At 38.5% G+C, this 20,698-nt stretch overlaps 1 protein-coding gene across 3 annotated transcripts in view; it reads right to left on the minus strand.

Moving 5' to 3' along the window:
- Nucleotides 1-4,286: 4,286 nt before the first annotated feature.
- SWT1 (SWT1 RNA endoribonuclease homolog) overlaps nt 4,287-20,698 on the minus strand; it is a 93,106-nt gene continuing 76,694 nt past the window's right edge. For all 3 annotated transcript variants that reach the window (XM_060091140.1, XM_060091141.1, XM_060091142.1), the window contains exons 18-19: nt 19,923-19,987; nt 4,287-6,074 (exon numbers count right to left, since the gene is read on the minus strand). In XM_060091140.1, the coding sequence (XP_059947123.1) occupies nt 5,945-6,074; nt 19,923-19,987 (195 nt within the window). In that variant the 3' untranslated portion in view covers nt 4,287-5,944. The remainder of the gene's footprint in view (nt 6,075-19,922; nt 19,988-20,698) is intronic.

Consider the following 20,698-nt stretch of genomic DNA (forward strand, 5'->3'; position numbering starts at 1 on the left):
TGTTTTCTCTGGGAAGACAGAGGCACACAGGAATCTTAGTGAGCCAACTGGGACAACATGACTATCTACTGGCTAACCTGGGTGAGAAGAAAATTAGGTATTTTTTTACAAATGTTCCACTGGGACTTTGACACCTTATTTCACTCATCTATCCCACAGAGAACCAACAAGAAAGGAAATCAGTTCGCCTGGTGGCTGTGTAGTTCCTGACTGTCACTGGTTTGGTTCTGGACTAAAACTGGGTTGGCAGATTTGAATTTGCCTAATACGATGAATATTTTTAAAATAGATCTGTATATGTTCTATTTATTTAGCACAAGGAAATAAGATTTTAGTGGGGGGAGTCAGTGTAGTGTCTTTGAAATCACTTCTCAATTCCTATGTAACATGCTTAATGCAATAATATGTGGGAATACTTTGGGTCAAAGTTTACCTATAGTACCATTGATGCCAAACAGGTAGTTTGGTAGCTAAAATTACATTCTTTAAGTATGTTTTGAATATAAGAAGGTTTCATAAAGAAAAAAATAGTGCTCAGTGACCAGTTCTGTTTATCCACATTGTTTTTTTTTTTTTTTTTTTTTGAGGGAAGGAGAAAATGGCATAGCCTCAGCATTAATTAAAGAATTTTTTTTTAAACCAGTATGGGTTTTGGAATAGTTTAGAAATGATATTGGTAATAACCACTCTTGCAATCAATAGTAATAATGCACAAAACATACTAGACTAAATCCCTAAAAGAGTGGCAAAACTATAAAATACCTGTTTGAATTAACAAAACAATTGATTATACTCACTCAAGCATAAATCACAATAAATTCTTTTATTGTGATTTTCAAGGATAGGGTTTTGATTTTTGGCTTCTAGTATGTCTTAAATACTTTACCATTTCAATGTTTTAGAATTCCTTACATAATCATATTTTAGGAAAAGACCTGGATTTGGAAATATAATTAGTGCTTAATATATTAGGTGTACACCCTATAATCCCTCCAGATCTCAGAATTCTTAACTTAAAACTGAAGTAGGCAAAGGAAAAAGTCCCTCTAGGACATTACTGTAATTCCAGAGTTGCCTTTAGAAGACTATGAGTCACAGAAAACATGGTCTCTATAGTATTAGTCAATTTTTTGTACCCTACTTTGTTTCAAAAAAGGATTTGAAGAGTCTCTCATTGAGACTTAAGATACAGGGTAAATTAACTGAGTGAAAAAAGAGGAGGAAATACCAATATATGAATCGAATATATCAATCTCAAATACTTAGTAAGGCCAAGCCACAAATTTGGTCCTGTTAACAGGAGTCCTATTAAATAAATTATCTGAAGGTTAAAAAGCAATTACTGTGAAGCATCGGTTTTCTTAATAAGACCAGAAGTTTCTTAAGTCTTAAAAATGATAATGATACATTGAGCAGTAAGTAGAGTACATAAAGAGAGGGATGTACTCAAGTGCATATCATGGGTTCTTTAACTTACTGTTACTAGCACAATGGCCAATAAAGTACTTAGGCTTCACTGTTAGGAGCTCAGTGCTCTGTTGGGGGTTTGAATAAGGGTGAGAAGCAAAAGCTCAGTTATTAAGCTGAGTATATACAGGGTTGATATCTTGTGGAAATACAAGATATTTGCTCAGAACAACAGGACTAATACAATTTTAGCCTGGAAAAAGGCACACAGAATACCAGTGAGCGAGAGACTGAAACTTCTTAAGAGATGAACTGAACTGTCCTGCAAGTTAAGAGTTGCCAAGTTTGAAGGCATCTATCAAATGCAATGGTGGTCATCCAATCAATAATTAACAGGGCCAGCTATCCATTAAGGCTACTCTCAAATCATGATAGTAAGATCTACCTTCTGCATTATGCAAGTGTTCTGTCTCTATCTTAACCAAAAGTGGTGCCAAATCCTTACAAGGTACAGGCTTGAAAGAAAACATCTGATAAGGGATTTGCATCCAGAGCTCTCTAAGCTCAATAAAACCATCCAGTTTTCAAATGGGCAAAAGGTTTGGAACAAGACACTCCACCAAAGAAGATAAATGGAGTCAATAATAACATGAAAACATGCTTACTGTCATAGATTAGGAAAATGTAAAAAGCAAAATGACAACTGGAGCTCTCAAATTGCTGGAGGAATTACAAAATTGTAAGGTCAGTTTGGAAAAAGTTTGACAGTTTTTTATAAAAAATATCTTATGACACATTAATCCCATTCCTAGGTATTTATCCAAGTGAAATGAAAACATGTTCTTACAGAAACCTGTGTATGAATATAGCAGCTTTACTCATAATCACCAAAAACTGAAAATTCAAATATCCTTCCAACTGGTGAATGGATGGAAGGGTACATCAATACAATGGACTACTACTCAGGAATAAAAACAGTGAAGTATTTATTGATAAAACAACATGGATGGATCCTCAGAAGCATCATGCTAAGTGAAAAGCCAGCTTCAAAAGCCTCCATTTGCATAGCATTCTGGAAAAGAGAGCTACATGGATAGCAGACACATCAATGGCTTCCTGAGATGGGAATGGGAGTTGGCTACAAAGGGGCACAAGGGAATTTCGAGGAGCAATGGAACTCATTACTTGAGTGTGCTGGTGATTATGTGATTGTGTTTGACAAAACTCAAAACTACAGTTTTACACTTGAAAAAGTTTTGTCTTTCTAGCTTAACCAAACCTTTAAAGGAAAAGCCTTTTTTAAATAGTCTAGGTGGGCTTCCCTGGTGGTGCAGTGGTTGAGAGTCCGCCTGCCGATACAGGGGACGCTGGTTCGTGCCCCGGTCCGGGAAGATCCCACATGCCACGGAGCGGCTAGGCCCGTGAGCCATGGCCACTGAGCCTGCGTGTCCGGAGCCTGTGCTCCGCAATGGGAGAGGCCACAACAGTGAGAGGCCTGCATACTGCAAAAAAATAAAAATTAAAAAAATTTTTAAAAGTCTAGGACATGTCAATATTTTACCTGACTAGAAATCACATCAGGGAACCGTTCATCCCCACTGGCCATGCAAGGGTTATGTACTGAGTTAATGTAGTTCAGCCGATAACAGTCTACAATAAGAGTTGCGAAGGCTAGGATATTGAATTTGGTTTGTAGTTAGGAACACTGAGCCATGTTGGTAGCTGAAATTTGAGTGTCTTATTGCCTTACCTTCTAGGTTCATAGCTGTAAATTCTGCTCAAGCTCATGGAGTTGCTTATTTTCACTGGAGTGGGGTTTTTTGTTGTTTGTTGGCAAAATAGCTTAAAGAGCCACCAACTGGGAGGGAGACTGGACTGTCAGTCCAATCTAAATCAGAAAAGGAGTATGGATGGCAGCACTTCCTAAGTGGAAGATGCATTGCATTATTCAATAGTCAGGTGTATTCCCTCTAAGAAAAAGGTAACTTCATCCCAACTCACACGATAGGGAGCTAAAAGGCTCTAATAGATAGGTGGGCGTGGGGAGATGTCACATCAGGAGTATGAACAATAAAAGCTAGGTTCTTAAGGGAGACCATGACACTAAATAATTGTGGATCAACCCTGAAAGAGTGAAAGAACTTATGTTTTAAGGTGATGGCCAAAAGATCAAGGAAGTAAAGTTTCAGGTTTGTCTTGTGTCCCCCGTCTTTCATATGACAGGCAAAGACAGTGATAGGAAAGTGAAATTACCTCATCTATGAAGTTCCAATCTGTGCAGTCCCAACTGCTCACTGCAGGTCCTAACAGGAGGACCCAGTAGGGCACAACAGACTCTTAAGTCTTTAGCCAACTTTTCTTTGGCTCAGAGTGCTGGAAGAGCTGAGGCCTGGCCAAGCCAGAGGACCCTCCCTGGTCCTTTCCAGAAGGAAATGGACTATCTTGTGGAAGTAAGCTGGAAAAGGCTAGTGTAAAATGGTTCCAGGAACTTTGCTGTCAAAATCCTCAGGGATGCTTCTCAGGAAGTTATCACCAGCTCCTCACTAAGGCAAGACTTTATGTAGAGAGCCCTTGCCCTCATGTGACTTTTCCCATCAGTCCCTTCTGGCTCATGGCATGCTTATGAAGCTTCTGCCCAAAATACAATAGCTATGTATACTGAATGGAGATTTTAAAACCTGAAGTTCTAAAGATATGATAATTTCCCATGAAAAACTTATCAAGGTGGGGCTTAGGATCCTTATGTCAACTGAGTTACTCCAATCCAGAGGGGAGACCCAGAAAAGAAAGAGCAGGGGATGGGAGGAAAGGGATCCCTCAACTCCCACACTGTACTGTTAGAAAAAAAGTATAAATTAAAGTTTCAGGTAAGAAAAGAAGGCAACAAAAAGAAGAAAAAAACCCTGACATTTCAAAGAAATAAACACTAAAAAAATTTTAAAGAATGTCTTCTAAAGATAAAAATAAGACTAGAAAGTTAAAACATTTTCACGTATCAAAATAAATATTTAAAAAAGGTTGAAAATTGACAACGCACAAAGTGAAAGACACATAGATTAGGATAAAATTAAAATCCACATGTATAGGGTGAAATACGTAGAAGTATTCAGATGATAGGAGTGAAAAGAAATTTCCTAAAAAGTATAACATATTGAAAAGATAAGAGACAAAAAGGGAGGTAATGAAGCACAGCAGGGAGTTCCCTGGCGGTCCAGTGGTTAGGACTGTGCGCTTTCACTGCAGTGACCCACGGTTCAATCCCTAGTCAGGGAACTAAGATCCTGCAAGCTGCGACCAAAACAACAACAACAGCAACAAAAACAAAGCGGAGCAAAACTCAATAACAACTAGAAGCAGCTGAGGGATAAAAGTCTGAAGAAATCTTTGGTAGGGGGAGGGGATGGAAAAGGAAAGAGGCAGACAGCAGAGGTGCTCTAGAAGCTTCTCCTTCTACCCAGGCTCATATCCCTGAGGGCACTTTGAGCCCCAGGAGGAGGTGTGGCTTTCTAAGCAAACAAAGCTCATTGGATCCTTCTTCCTGCTAGTGGGCATCCTGCAAAGTTCTCTTTCATTGGAGGTTCACTTTTATAATCATACCTGTATGCAGTTCAGAAACAAAATTTGGAAGTAAAATGAAAAGCAAAATCACTAAAAATAATTCGTTGCTTTTTAAAAAAAATAAATTAACATTTATAATAGAATGCCAAATTAGATTTAATCTAATGTATTAACAAAAGCATAATATACTTTAGTAAACAAGGATTTCCAACTTATGGTATAACTAAATAAGAAGTCAGTTAAACACCTGGTTTAGCCAGGGGCAAACATCAGCCACTGCTACCTGATAAATCCATGCTGTTTCACATTTAAGAGGACACTGAGCAGAGGGGTCTCCCTGTTTTTCCCATGAGAAATGCATTGAGAAGTGACAAGGCCAGGGAAGAAAAGAGGCTACTGTAGCAAGTTGGAGCTGAAGTCAAAATTCTACTTCCCTTACCTTGGGGGAAGTGGAAGGGATACGTATTACTTGATCAGGTCTACATGGAAGACAGTTTGATCATAAAACAGCCTAGGGGTAAGATTTCTCTTGTGGAATATGGTGAGCATGGTCATGTCCTAATTCTTTCTTGAGGTTTGGAAACGTCTCTGGTCACATACCCATATTTATTGTTGAGAGAGATGCTAACACTGTGTCCTGGGCCTTCCTCAGATGCCACAGCGGCTCTTGCCCTAAGATGACCAAAAAGATGGCTCTCCTTTCCTTAGACACACTGGCTCAGTATTAGGAGTAGAGGTAGGGAGGTAAAGTCAACTTCAGACGAGTTGAGTTCACAGTTTATCCCACAATGGATGCATTAGAACCTCAATGAGATTGTCGGTAATAGGCAATCATCTTTTTGTATATATGAGACATTGACATTTGAGACATTTCTGGAGACATTTCTTGCAAGTCTCCCGGGTTTGGCACAAAAGGTTGAAAGCTACTCTGTTGTTCCTGAAGACAGATGCAGTTCCTTCTAAGTTACAAAATCAGCACTTAGGTTCTATAGTTGAGCATGTCTTCACACCATCCCCTGCTTTTGGCCTCCATATAGACGGAGGCATTGCACTGTTGCATGGTACGTTCCATCTCAACCAGCTGGTGGCATCCAATAGTTAACTTTTCCCTAGGGGATAAAGAAATTTTATATCACTACAAGACAGCTAGTCAGATAAATGAAAAAAATATTAAGACAACAGGAGAACACTGGGATTTGAAATACATTATTTGATATTTGAGAGCAAAAATGCCAAAGTTATGGATCCTTAGCCCAAACCAAACAACATGGGAGGATAAGCACTTAGCAGCACGGGTTCGCAGACAGTCAACATGGAGATGATTTTGGTGCAATTTCTTAATTCAGGAATAAAGGTTCCCATGGCAGACCTGCTGTCAACAAGAATGCTGTGGAGCAGATCACATATTTTTGTTTTATTTGGCTTGGGAATTAGAGAACAGGTAAACTGGAGGATACTAAGAGGGTGCACCTCCAGACAGGAACAGACACTGGCGAGGGGATAGGAAGTTGACAGAGCTTCAACTCTTAAAGAGAATTGTCAAGATAGGTAACCTAGCCATTAACAAATGAATACTAGATAATTACTCTAAACCAGAGGTGGGGAAGCAGGGAGTAAAGGCCTGATATTTGCCATGACTACTCACAAGTTTATCTAAGATGAAGCCTGGCTGGACTCTCAAAAGCTGACAGGAGGGCCTCCCTGGTGGCGCAAGTGGTTGAGAGTCCGCCTGCCGATGCAGGGGATACGGGTTCGTGCCCCGGTCTGGGAGGATCCCATATGCCGCGGAGCGGCTGGGCCCGTGAGCCATGGCCGCTGAGCCTGCGCGTCCGGAGCCTGTGCTCCGCAACGGGGGAGGCCAAAAAAAAAAAAAAAAACAAAACAAAACAAAACAAAACAAAACAAAAAAAAAACAAAAAAAAAAGCTGACAGGAGGCCTACAAGCTGTGAGGTCTTCAGGTTACTGGTTAGAGCACCAATCCATTATACATGGTGTCTATAGAGTTCAAATCTCATGGAAACCTATTTAAATCTACTGAGAGATGGTCTACATAAGTTCACGAAGAATACGCAGTACCCAGTACAGCATCTGGTATATAAGGTGTTCAAGAAATGGCAGTTATGAAAATTACACTGTTATGACTTCTTTGGCTTCTAAGATTGCTCTGAACCATATCCAGAGTGTCGGGGAGGACTTCCAGCTACCTTTGCACACTGCCCCTCCTCTGCCCCTCCACCCTCACGGATCCCTTGATGTAGGGTACGAAGAAAAAAGAAGTCAATCAAGATCTCAAGGACTAGGATGAGAGCTAGGAGCCGCAGCCAAGTAAATACACTGTATTTTGAGCAGCCTCACTGCCTGAAGACGTGTGGCTTCCCTGGGGCTGGATAAAACCTGACTTTTGGCTTTGTGTTACTCTAGTCCTGTTTCCTGTATTTGGAGTGCTTAAAATCAGTGTTATGTCGTTGCCAGTTCTTTACAACTGCTCAGAAAATGATTTTCCGAAGACCCTAAGAGGTCCAAAATTGGAGAGATGTAAAATGTCTTCTTATAAACTTGAAAATGAAATAAAAAGGGCAGGCCCCTATTCCTGTTCTTGGTTACTTATTCCACATGTGGAAGAAAATTCCTTTAGTAACTAGACTTTTAATCTATTTTGATGTCTTTTCTTTTTCTTCTCCTCTGATTTCCTCCTCTCAGAGTTAAGAGGAGAGTCCTATCCCCTCTCTTCATCCTAATGGCATTTGGTTTTATTTGTGGGAGTCAGCATTCTGACAATGGATTATCACCTACAGATTTTGTTTCCTGCATCAAGTTGTCATTGCTGGCTGAGGAAAGTACCAGGTGTTTTTCATCACATGTGTTGGGTCTACACTAGACTATGAAGATAGGAATTCTTGAGTTCCTTTTCCCTGTGGACCATATGTAGAATGGCAGAATATTAGATATGGCAGAATATTAACACTTCTGTCTACCATTCTGTGGCATCCCCAATGAATCATCTCACCTTGGCTTTCACCTCTTGGTGATGAGATATTTACAACTGAGAGAAAGGTCATTACATATTTTGATATCTCTTAATTGCTGGAAAGTTCTTCCTTTACATTGGGCCTTAAAAAAATACCTATCTGACCTGTCTGCCTAAATTAAAACAAAACAAAAAGTTGTTATCCTTATTTCTTCCAATAGTACAAATATTTTATGTCCCTTATAGTGACCCTATTTCTCTTTTCCAAACTGAACAATCCCAACTCCTAATCCTTTCTGGAACAAAGCTCGAGACTAGAGGTTGCTTCTAGTTCTGCAATTCTGTATAGCTCATGAAACTTCTAGAGAACTGCCACTGTCTTTCTAAATTGTCCTATTATGAGTATCAAACTTAATTTGACCAAATCTCAGATGGGTCAAAATAACTGGAAATTTGATCAGATCAATTAAAAAATAATTCCAGTGGTTATCTGACTCATTTCCTTAGCTAGTTTTGTCAAAGTGGAATGGCAGTATTGAATTTAAGTGCCCTAACTCCAATATTTGATGCAGTTTTTCCAAAATCCTTTTTAGGTACAAGAAAAAAGTCTACAATGGATATCTGTTTTACAACTCTCTCAATGTTTCTATACATTTGTAATGTGCATCTCAAATAAAGGAAAAATGGAATACAGTGTAGTGCATATAAAAACAGTATATCAACAGTTTCTGATTCAGAAGGTCTGGGCTGGAGCCTTAGAGTTTGCATTCCTTGCAAGTTCCCAGGTGGTGCTGGCACTCGGGTCCAGGAACCACAGCTCTAATGTAATCTAGAAGATACTATCATGGAGCCAATTCCTGGAGTCAGAAAGCAGTAATCCCTGAAAGCACCTGCTGGAAGGAAAACAAAGCTGCTCCTGATACACATGCCTCAGGCGGCATATCATCTGGATACGCCAGGTACTTTATGGAGCTGATGTCACAAACTAATGTGCATTTCACATAGAAAAAATGACCTTAGAGACTTGTCTTGCAAACATGCCAGAACATTCTGTCAAACAAAGTGAATTAAATACTGTTCCTAACTTATTTCTCATATATGTAGAAGATATCACACAAGATATTTGTTTGACAATCTTGTTATAATTTACCATTCTGGATTTTCTGAGCAAACACCTCATCTGCTCAGGGTAAGCAGTGCTCAGACCCCACTGGCAAGAGCAAAAGCTATAACAAAGAACCTACAAACTGCAGAAGACAGAAAACACTGATTTATACATATAAACACCAAGGTTCTACTGTGTCATGGAATTCAACTTTTGATCAAAGCTACTACTTTCAATCTGAAACCTTAATTACTTGCTTTATCAGAACCTAAAAAATAGTTTTCTGTTCTTGAGCTACTTAATTTCCTCCCTATTGCAATAAATATGGTGTTGGGCACATCAATAGCCTCTTCCTTCACAAGGAACACTTTACAAATCAAAAAAAAGATTAGCAAATTCAGACAATCTAAGTAACTGTCTTTGCCAAGTTAAATCATTCTTCTATTCTCACCTCTGAGTCACAGGGAAACTCTGCTAACCTCGTATCTATTGTGTTTGGCTCTGTGTCTAGTATAAACTACTGAAACAAAAAGAACCTCTGTCTTCTGGCAGCTTACGTGAGCTGTGGAGTACACCAGAGGCTAATATGGGAGGGAACATTCACTGAAAATATGGCAAATAATTTGAAAACAAACAACAGAGTAACAAATCTAAAAGCTAATAACCAAAAGCCCATTGAACAGCAATCCCCATTTTCCAATCCATTCAAGATATTAGAGGTATTTGATTTCTCTTAAAACTCACACTTTTAGGATATAAGAGGGAGCTTATTAATTAATCATAATTCAAATCCCTGGCATAGTAAGTGGAAGGAAAACAAAGAAGAGAAAAAATGGGTACTACCACTTTAACTTTGAACATTCAAGCTTGACCCTTGCACCCCTCCCCCCTGCAAAAAACAAACAAAGAAACAAAAAATCAAAACCTCCTTACTGTATTTAAACAGTAAGCTGAAGTCAAAATAATTTGAGACATTTGATTGAAACCATCCTGCAAGGGACTCTGCCCTCCAAGTTATATATGGTGAGCTTTCTACACCTTCAAAAGTATCACTAAGGTTGGAAGACATTATATTTTTGATACAAATCTCATTTTGATACAAATCCCTTTAAATGTGGATTATTTGTAAAGATATATAAATAAGAGTACAACTGATTAATTGAGAGTCTGAATATCAGGGTAAAAAACCATTTTCACCCCCAACTACAACAGATAATGCATGCCCCACTGGCTTCAGATTTTCTGAGAAAACTTATTTTAATCTAGTGAGTGAGTGAATTTTCATAGTTATGCTGCCTAGTAACAATCCTAGTGTCTTGATATTATCAAATATATTTATCAATCTAGAGTTTTACCAGTAGAAGCACCTTGATAATTAACTTTGTCACCATGTCTGCTCATACAATTTTATAGCTACACAAATGTATCTGCAAATTACAAATAACAAATAAACTGTGGTTTAGTGATACAGTGGCACATTACATAGCAGTGAAAATACCATCAGTTCTGTTACAGCTCTTGTTTAGAACACAAGAATTTGTTGCAACACCATTGATACATTAAGGAACAATCTGAGCACAACAAAAATTTCGTATTTTCTTAAACAGGATTTCAACAGTGAAAAATGCTAGATGAACAGAGAAAACTGCACCGCAGCTGAACCAAACTGCTTAGGAATACACACAATACACACATGCATGTACTTCAAATATGTACCAGTTACCTCAGCTTTACTCCTGTTATGAGCCACAACTATTCATATCTGGTGCTATACCCTTATATCCAATTTCAGATTCTACCCCATCACACTAATCCACAGGCTACAACCTTTCCTATGATCACATCCATAAGCAAACTTCACCTTCTTTTAAAGGTAAAGTGTTAGATTTATTTTAGGACTTATGTATTTTTTAACCATTTAACATGTGTAATACTGTGATACTATTTAGATTAGGTTCCTGTCTTTTTTTCAATGTCCCTTATTAAGTTGTTTTTTTTTTTTTTTTTTTTCAGTACGCAGGCCTCTCACTGTTGTGGCCTCTCCCGTTGCAGAGCACAGGCTCCGGACGCGCAGGCCCAGCAGCCATGGCTCACGGGCCCAGCCGCTCCGTGGCATGTGGGATCTTCCTGGACGGGGGCACGAACCCATGTCCCCTGCATCGGCAGGCGGACTCTCAACCACTGTGCCACCAGGGAAGCCCTCTTTTTAAGTTTTTGAGTGATGTACCCCAACTCCACCTTTTCTGAGACCTGTGGCTTTTATTGCATGAATTTGCATAGTTCAGTATGCAGTATGCAATCTGCATAACAGTGATACTTAGGAACACATATGTCACGTTATAATAGAACTGAGTGTAAACTGACTATTGCTCCATGCCCCAACATGGATGAATCTCAGTGTTGAATTAAGGAACAATACGAAGAGGGCAGACAGCAGAAGCAAGAAGAACAATTCTGCAGCCTGTGGAAGGAAAACCACATTCGCAGAAAGACAGACAAAATGGAAAGGCAGAGAACTTTGTACCAGATGAAGTAACAAGCTAAAACCCCAGAAAAACAACTAAATGAAGTGGAGATAGCAACCTTCCAGAAAAAGAATTCAGAATAATGATAGTGAAGATGATCCAGGACCTCAGAAAAAGAATGGAGGCAAAGATCGAGAAGATGCAAGAAATGTTTAACAGAGACGTAGAAGAATTAAAGAACAAACAGAGATGAACAATACAATAACGGAAATGAAAACTACACTAGAAGGAATCAATAGCAGAGTAATTGAGGCAAAAGAACGGATAAGTGACCTGGAAGACAGAATGGTGGAATTCACTGCTGCGGAATGGAATAAAGAAAAAACAATGAAAAGAAATGAAGACAGCCTAAGAGACCTTTGGGATGACATTAAGCGCAACAACATTCGCATTTATAGGGGTCCCAGAAGGAGAAGAGAGAGAGAAAGGACCTGAGAAAATATTTGAAGAGATTACATTCGAAAACGTCCCTCACGTGGTTAGGAAATAGCCACCCAAGTCCAGGAAGTGGAAGGAGTCCCAGGCAGGATAAACCCAAGGAGAAACAGGCCGAGACACATAGTAATCAAACTGACAAAAATTAAAGACAAAAGAAAAATTATTGAAAGCAACAAGAGAAAACGACAAATAACATACAAGGGAACTCCTATAAGGTTAACAGCTGATTTCTCAGCAGAAACTCTACAAGCCAGAAGGCAGTGGCATGATATATTTAAAGTGATGAAAGGGAAGAACCTACAACCAAGATTACTCTACCCGGCAAGAATCTCATTCAGATTCAACAGAGAAATCAAAAGCTTTACAGACAAGCAAAAGTTAAGAGAATTCAGCACCACCATATCAGCTCTACAACAAATGCCAAAGGAAATTCTCTAAGGGGTAGACACAAGACAAGAAAAGGACCAACAAACACAAACCCATAACAATTAAGAAAATGGTAACAGGAACATACACATCGATAATTACCTTAAACGTGAATGGATTAAATGCTCCAACCAAAAGAAAACACAGGCTCACTGAATGGATACAAAAACAAGACCCATACATAAGCTGTCTACAAGAGACCCACATCAGACCTAGGGACACAAACAGACTGAAAGTGAGGGGATGGAAAAAGATATTACATGCAAGTGGAAATCAAAAGAAAGCTGGAGTAGCAATACTCATATCAGATAAAATAGACTTAAAAATAAAGAATGTTACAAGAGACAAGGAAGGACACTACATAATGATCAAGAGATCAATCCAAAAAGAAGATGTAACAGTTATAAATATATATGCACCCAACATAGAAGCAACTCAATACATAAGGCAACTGCTAACAGCTATAAAAGAGGAAATTGACAGTAACACAATAATAGTGGGGGACGTTAACACCTCCCTTACTCCAATGGACAGATCATCCAGACAGAAAATTAATAAAGAAATACAAGCTTTAAATGACATAATAGACCAGATAGATTTAATTGATATTTATAGAACATTCCATCCAAAAACAGCAGATTACACTTTCTTCTCAAGTGCACATGGAACATCCTCCAGGATAGATCACATCTTGGGTCACAAATCAAGCCTCAGTAAATTTAAGAAAACAGAAATCATATCAAGCATCTTTTCCGACCACAACGCTATGAGATTAGAAATCAATTACAGGGAAAAAAATGTAAAAAACACAAACACATAGAGGTTAAACAATACGTTACTAAATAACCAAGAGATCACTGAAGAAATCAAAGAGGAAACCAAAAAATACCTAGAGAAAAAAGACAACGAAAACATGACGATCCAAAACCTATGGGATGCAGCAAAAGCAGTTCTAAGAGGGAAGATTGTAGCAATACAAGCTTACCTCAAGAAACAAGAGAAATCTCAAAAAAACAATCTAACCTTACACCCAAAGGAACTAGTGAAAGAACAACAAACAAAACCCAAAGTTAGAAAAAGGAAAGAAATCATAAAAATCAGAGCAGAAATAAATGAAATAGAAACAAAGAAAACAATAGCAAAGATCAATAAAACTAAGAGCTGATTCTTTGAGAAGGTAAACAAAATTGATAAACCTTTAGCCAGACTCATCAAGAAAAAGAGTGAGAGGACTCAAATCAATAAAATTAGAGATGAAAAAGGAGAAGTTAAAACAAACACCGCAGAAATACATAGCATCATAAGAGACTACTACAAGCAACTCTATACCAATAAAATGGACAATCTGGAAGAAATGGACAAATTCTTAGAAAGGTATAACCTTCCAAGACTGAAACAGGAAGAAACAGAAAATATGAACAGACCAATCTCAAGTAATGAAATTGAAACTGTGATTAAAAATCTTTCAACGAACAAAAGTCTAGGACCAGATGGCTTCACAGGTGAATTCTATCAAACATTAAGAGAAGAGCTAACACCCATCCTTCTCAAACTCTTCCAAAAAATTGCAGAGGAAGGAACACTCCAAAACTCCTTCTATGAGGCCACCATCACCCTGATACCAAAACCAGATAAGGATACTATTAAAAAAGAGAATTACAGAACAATGTCACTGATGAATATAGATGCAAAATCCTCAACAAAATACTAGCAAACAGAATCCAACAACACATTGAAAGGATCATACACCATGATCAAGTGGGATTTATCCCAGGGATGCAAGGATTCTTCAATATATGCAAATCAATCAATGTGATACACCATATTAACAAACTGAAGAAAAACTATATGATCATCTCAATAGATGCAGAAAAAGCTTTTGACAAAATTCAACACCCACTTATGATAAAAACTCTCCAGAAAGTGGGCGTAGAGGGAACCTACCTCAACATAATAAAGGCCATATATGACAAACCCACAGCAAACATCATTCTCAATGGTGAAAAACAGAAAGGATTTCCTCTAATATCAGGAACAGGAAAGGGATGTCCACTCTAGCCACTATTATTCAACATAGTTTTGGAAGTCCTAGCCACTGCAATCAGAGAAGTAAAAGAAATAAAAGGAATATAAATTGGAAAAGAAGAAGTAAAACTGGCATTGTTTGCAGATGACATGATACTATACATAGAGAATCCTAAAGATGCCACCAGAAAACTACTAGAGCTAATCGATGAATGTGGTAACGTTGCAGGATACTAAATTAATACACAGAAATCTCTTGCATTCCTATACACTAACAACAAAAGATCAGAAAGAGAAATTAAGGAAACAATCCCATTCACCACTGCAACAAAAATAATAAAATACCTAGGAATAAACCTACCTAAGGAGGTAAAAGACCAGTACTCAGAAAACTATAAGACACTGATGAAAGAAATCAAGATGACACACAGATGGAGAGATATACCATGTTCTTGGATTGGAAGAATCAATATTGTGAAAATGACTCTACTACCCAAAGCAATCTACAGATTCAATGCAATCCCTATCAAATTACCAGTGGCATTTTTTTACAGAACTGTAACAAAAAATCTTAAAATTTGTATGGAGATACAAAAGACCCCGAATAGACAAAGCAGTCTTGTGGGAAGAAAACGGAGGTGGAGGAATCAAGACTCCCTGACTTCAGACTATACTACAAAGCTACAGTAATCAAGACGATATGGTACTGGCACAAAACAGAAATACAGATCAATGGAACAGGAGAGAAAGCCTAGAGAGGAACCCATGCACCTATGGTCAACTAATCTATGACAAAGGAGGAAAGGATATACAATGGAGAAAAGACAGTCTCTTCAATAAGTGGTGCTGGGAAAACTGGACAGCGACATGTAAAAGAATGAAATTAGAACACTCCCTAACACCATACACAAAAAAAAACTCCAAATGGATTAAAGACCTAAATGTAAGACCGGACACTATAAAACACTTAGAGGAAAATATAGGAAGAACACTCTTTGTCATAAATCACAGCAAGATCTCTTTTGATCCACCTCCTAGAGTAATGGAAGTATAAACAAATGGTACCTAATGGAACTTAAAAACATTTGCAAAACAAAGGAAACACAAACAAGACAAAAAGACAACCCTCAGAATGGGAGAAAATATTTGCAAACGAATCAACAGACAAAGGATTAATCTCCAAAATATATAAACAGCTCCTGCAGCTCCATATTAAAAAAACAAACAACCACTCCAAAAATGGGCAGAAGACCTAAATAGACATTTCTCCAAAGAAGACATACAGAAGGCCAAGAAGCACATGAAAAGCTGCTCAACATCACTAATTATTAGAGAAATGCAAATCAAAACTACAGTGAGGTATCACCTCACACCAGTCAGAATGGGCATCATCAGAAAACCTACAAACAACAAATGCTGGCGAGGGTGTGGAGAAAAGGGAACCCTCTTGCACTGTTGGTGGGAATGTAAATGGATACAGCCACTATGGAGAACAGTATGGAGGTTCCTTAAAAAAACAAAAATAGAATTACCATAGGACCCAGCAATCCCACTACTGGGCATATACCCAGAGAAAACCATAATTCAAAAATACACATGTGGGGGGCTCCCCAGGTGGCGCAGTGGTGGAGAGTCCGCCTGCCGATGCAGGGGACATGGGTTCGTGACCTGGTCTGGGAGGATCCCACATGCCACGGAGCGGCTGGGCCCATGAGCCATGGCTGCTGAGCCTGTGTGTCCGGAGCCTGTGCTCCACAATGGGAGAGACCACAACAGTGAGAGGCCCGCGTACAGCAAAAAAAATAAAAATAAAAACTAAAAAAAAAAAAAAAAAAAAAAATACACATGTGGGCTTCCCTGGTGGCGCAGTGGTTGAGAGTCCGCCTGCCGATGCAGGGGACGCAGGTTCGTGCCCCGGTCTGGGAAGATCCCACATGCCGTGGAGCGGCTGGGCCCGTGAGCCATGGCCGCTGAGCCTGCGCGTCCAGAGCCTGTGCTCCGCAACGGGAGAGGCCACAGCAGTGAGAGGCCCGCATACCGCAAAAAAATAATAATAATAAAATAAAATAAAATACACATGTACCTCAGTGTTCATTGCAGTACTATTTACAATAGCCAGGTCATGGAAGCAACATAAATGCCCATCGACAGACGAATGGATAAAGAAGATGTGGTACATATATACAATTGAATATTACTCAGCCATAAGAAGGAACGAAATTGGGTCATTTGTAGAGACGTGGATGGATCTAGAGACTGTCATACAGAGTGAAGTAAGTCAGAAAGAGAAAAACAAATATTGTATATTGACACATATATGTGAAACTAGAAAAATGGTACAGATGAACTGGTTTGCAGGGCAGAAATGGAGACACAGATGTAGGGAACAAACGTATGGACACGAAACGGGGAAAGTTGCAGGGGTCGTGGTGGTGGTAGGATGAATTGGGAGATTGGGATTGACATGTATACACTAATATGTATAAAATAGATAACTAATAAGAACCTGCTGTATAAAAAAATAAATTAAATAAAGTTCAAAAGTTCAAAAAATAAAAACAAAATAAGCCTTGATTCCCCATTCATATCATCTGAGAGGGTCCCTTTAAAGATGGAGGCTGATGGAAAATTTGAAAATGGCTATCACTTGTAGAATATATGACCACCATTATTGTATGTAATTTTTGTTTGTTTTTTGGCTGTCTTTCTTCCCCATCCACCAGCCCCCTTCCCCTCCTTTAACATGAGCTAAAGGGCAGAATGGTGTGATGGGAAAAAGATAAGAAAAATATTGGTAAAGCTAGTATTTTGATAAGAACCCTAAATACTTCTTTATACAATTAATCTTCTACAAAGGAGGCAAGAATATACAGTGGGGCAAAGACAGTCTCTTCAGCAAGTGGGGTTGGGAAAGTTGGACAGCCGCATGTAAACCAATGAAGCTAGAACACACCCTCACACCATAAACAAAAATAAACTCAAAATGGCTTAAAGACTTAAATATAAGACAAGACACCATAAAACTCCCAGAAGAGAACATATGCAAAACATTCTCTGACATAAATCGTAGCAATGTTTTCTTTGGTCAGTCTCCCAAGGCAACAGAAATAAGAGCAAATATAAACAAATGGGACCTAATCAAACTTATAAGCTTTTGCACAGCAAAGGAAACCATAAACAAAATGAAAAGACAACCTACAGAATGGGAGAAAATATTGGCAAATGATGCAACTGGCAACAGCTTATTTTCCAAAGTATACAAACAGCTCATACAACTCAACAACAACAAAAACCAACAACCCAATTGAAAAATGGGCAGAAGACCTAAACAGACATTTCTCCAAAGACGACATACAGATGGCCAGTAGGCACATGAAAAGATGCTCATCATCCCCAATTATTAGAGAAATGCAAATCAAAAGTACAATGAGGTACCATCTCATACCAGTCAGAATGGAAATGGGTGTGGAGAAAAGGGAACCCTTTTACACTGTTGGTGGGAATGTAAATTGGTGCAGCCACCGTGGAAAACAGTTTGGAGGTTCTTCAAAAAACTAAAAATAAGAGTTGCCATATGATCCAGCAATCCCACTCCTGGGCATACACCCAGACAAAGCTATAATTTGAAAAGATACATGCACCCCTGTGTTCACAGCAGTACTATTTACAATAGCCAAGACATGGATACAACCTAAATGTCCACTGACAGATGAATGGAGAAAGATGTGGTACACACACACACACACAGACATACACACACACACAATGGAATATTACTCAGCCATAAAAAAGAATGAAATAATGCCATTTGCAGCAACAGGGATGGTCCTTTTAAGTGAAGTAAGTCAGAAAGACAAATACAGTATGATATCACTTACATGTGGAATCTAAAATACGACACAAACGAACATATCTTTGAAACAAAAACAGACTCACAGATACAGAGAACAGACTTGTGTTTGCCAAGGGGGAGGCAGGGTGGGGGAGGGAAGGATTGGGAGTTGGGGGTTAGCAGATGCAAACTATTACATTTAGAATGGATAAACAACAAGGTCCTACCATATAGCACAGAGAACTATATTTGATATCCTGTGATAAACCACAATGGAAAAGAATATGAAAAAGAATATAAATATATATGTATATGTATAACTGAGTCACTCTGCTGTACAGCAGAAATTAACACAACACTGTAAATCAACTGTACTTCAATAAAATTATTTTAAAAAACCAATATGGGTTGGGGGTTGGGGGCAGGGACTGGGACTGGAGGGCAACCCTGGAGTTAAATGGGTATTTAATCCTCATGAATTTGTCTGCCTTGGCCCAGGATTGAAGGGCTTTACACCTATACCCTGTGCATACCAGAATCAGATTTATACTACTTCCCCCTTCTTATTACAAATGAATGCTATGAAAGAAACCATACACACACACACACACACACACACACACACACACACACACACACGTGTCCTCACTAAGGAGAAAATGGGAGGGAGGATACAAATAAGGGTGGGTAAAGGTCTATTTTATCAACTGAATGGCAGGCATATGAGTATTCTTTATACCAGCTGTTCTTCAAAACATAGACTGGGGAATGTAGACTCTTTCAAAGGGTCTGTGAGGTCAAAGCTATTTCCGTAAGACTAAGATGTGATTTGCCTTTTGAATTCTCGTCCTTATGAGAGTGTACAACAGTTTTCCATAGATATGTAACATGGGATTATTGAGACTAAATGCAAAAGAAGCTATGAGAATCTACCTGTCTTCTATTAAGTCAGACATTAAGAGATTTGCAAAAATCTCTTACAATGCCATGCTTGTAAGTAATATTTTGTGTTTGGGAAAAATTATTTTCATAATTATGTTACTTATCATAACATGTAATTAGCTGTTATTTTTAAATGAATATTTTTAAATTTCTCAATTCTAATTTCTAATACAGTAAATATAGATAGATAAGACCCACATAAACAAAAGCTCTTAGGGGTCTTCAGTATTTTTTAAAAATATAAAAGAACCTTGATGCCCCAAAGCTTGAGAACCACTTTAAAACTTAAACTTGCTATGTGCATACCTACATACACACACAGCTCTTACGTATGTATATTTCATATTTAGAAAGGTTAAAAAAATCATAGTTTAGTGAAGACGTAAAAAGAACCCTTCAGGGCCTCCCTGGTGGCGCAGTGGTTGAGAGTCCGCCTGCCGATGCAGGGGATACGGGTTCGTGCCCCGGTCTGGGAGGATCCCATATGCCGCGGAGCGGCTGGGCCCGTGAGCCATGGCCGCTGGGCCTGCGCATCCGGAGCCTGTGCTCCGCAACGGGAGAGGCCACGGCAGTGAGAGGCCCGCATACCGCAAAAAGAAAAAAAAAAAAAAGAACCCTTCAGCACCACCACCAAGTAGTGCTATACATGGTAAAAGCGTATTACACTGATATATCTACACACAGATATGACTTACCGATACTCAGCCTGTGAAACACAATCATAAAGTTCCTGGGCAGTAAATCTGACATTTTTATTTGCCTGAAAAGAACCAAGATATAGCTATTTAAAATGCATATTAAGTCAAATGAGTGGAGAGAACACAATTAGAATGGCCCATATTCTGAGGAAGCAGAATGTCAAGTTTCTAGTTTTTGCATAAAAAGGACTAAATAATAACAATTAGAAGATCAGTGACCATAATACTAACACTGAACTATGTGTAAAAATATTAGTCCTATTGTTACAACTTAATCTGTTCAGAGAACCAGAAGAAGTGAGATGGTCCTGGGGTTAGTGGGAATCTCAACAAAGCAGATGATCATTTTATACATCAAACGGACAGAAAAAAATGTGTAGTACATGAAACACTAAATTCTACCACTACTGGCTCTTATCAACAGATTCATGCATCAATTAGCCTAGCCCTAATGTACTTATTCAATATTTATTTTCTGGGAAAAGTAAATAAATTGTTAAAAAAAATTTTTTTAACAGCTGTACTTAAAAGACTAGAGTAGATTTGGGGTTCCATAGGTAGACTACTGTAAGCAGAATCAGTCAGCTCTTGTTTATTTCATGAACAATAGAAATAATGCAAGCTGAAAGAAAAAGTTAAATATTCAACTCTAACAACATTTGAATACTATGATTGACACTTCTGAAAGTTATTACTGAATAACTTTCATTTAAACACTAAGGTTATAAACTGTGTGGAAAGATCTACCTGTTTAGGAAAAAGCCTGATTTATA

The sequence above is a fragment of the Mesoplodon densirostris genome, chromosome 2 (genome assembly GCF_025265405.1).
Source record: "Mesoplodon densirostris isolate mMesDen1 chromosome 2, mMesDen1 primary haplotype, whole genome shotgun sequence".
Lineage (NCBI taxonomy): Eukaryota > Metazoa > Chordata > Mammalia > Artiodactyla > Ziphiidae > Mesoplodon > Mesoplodon densirostris.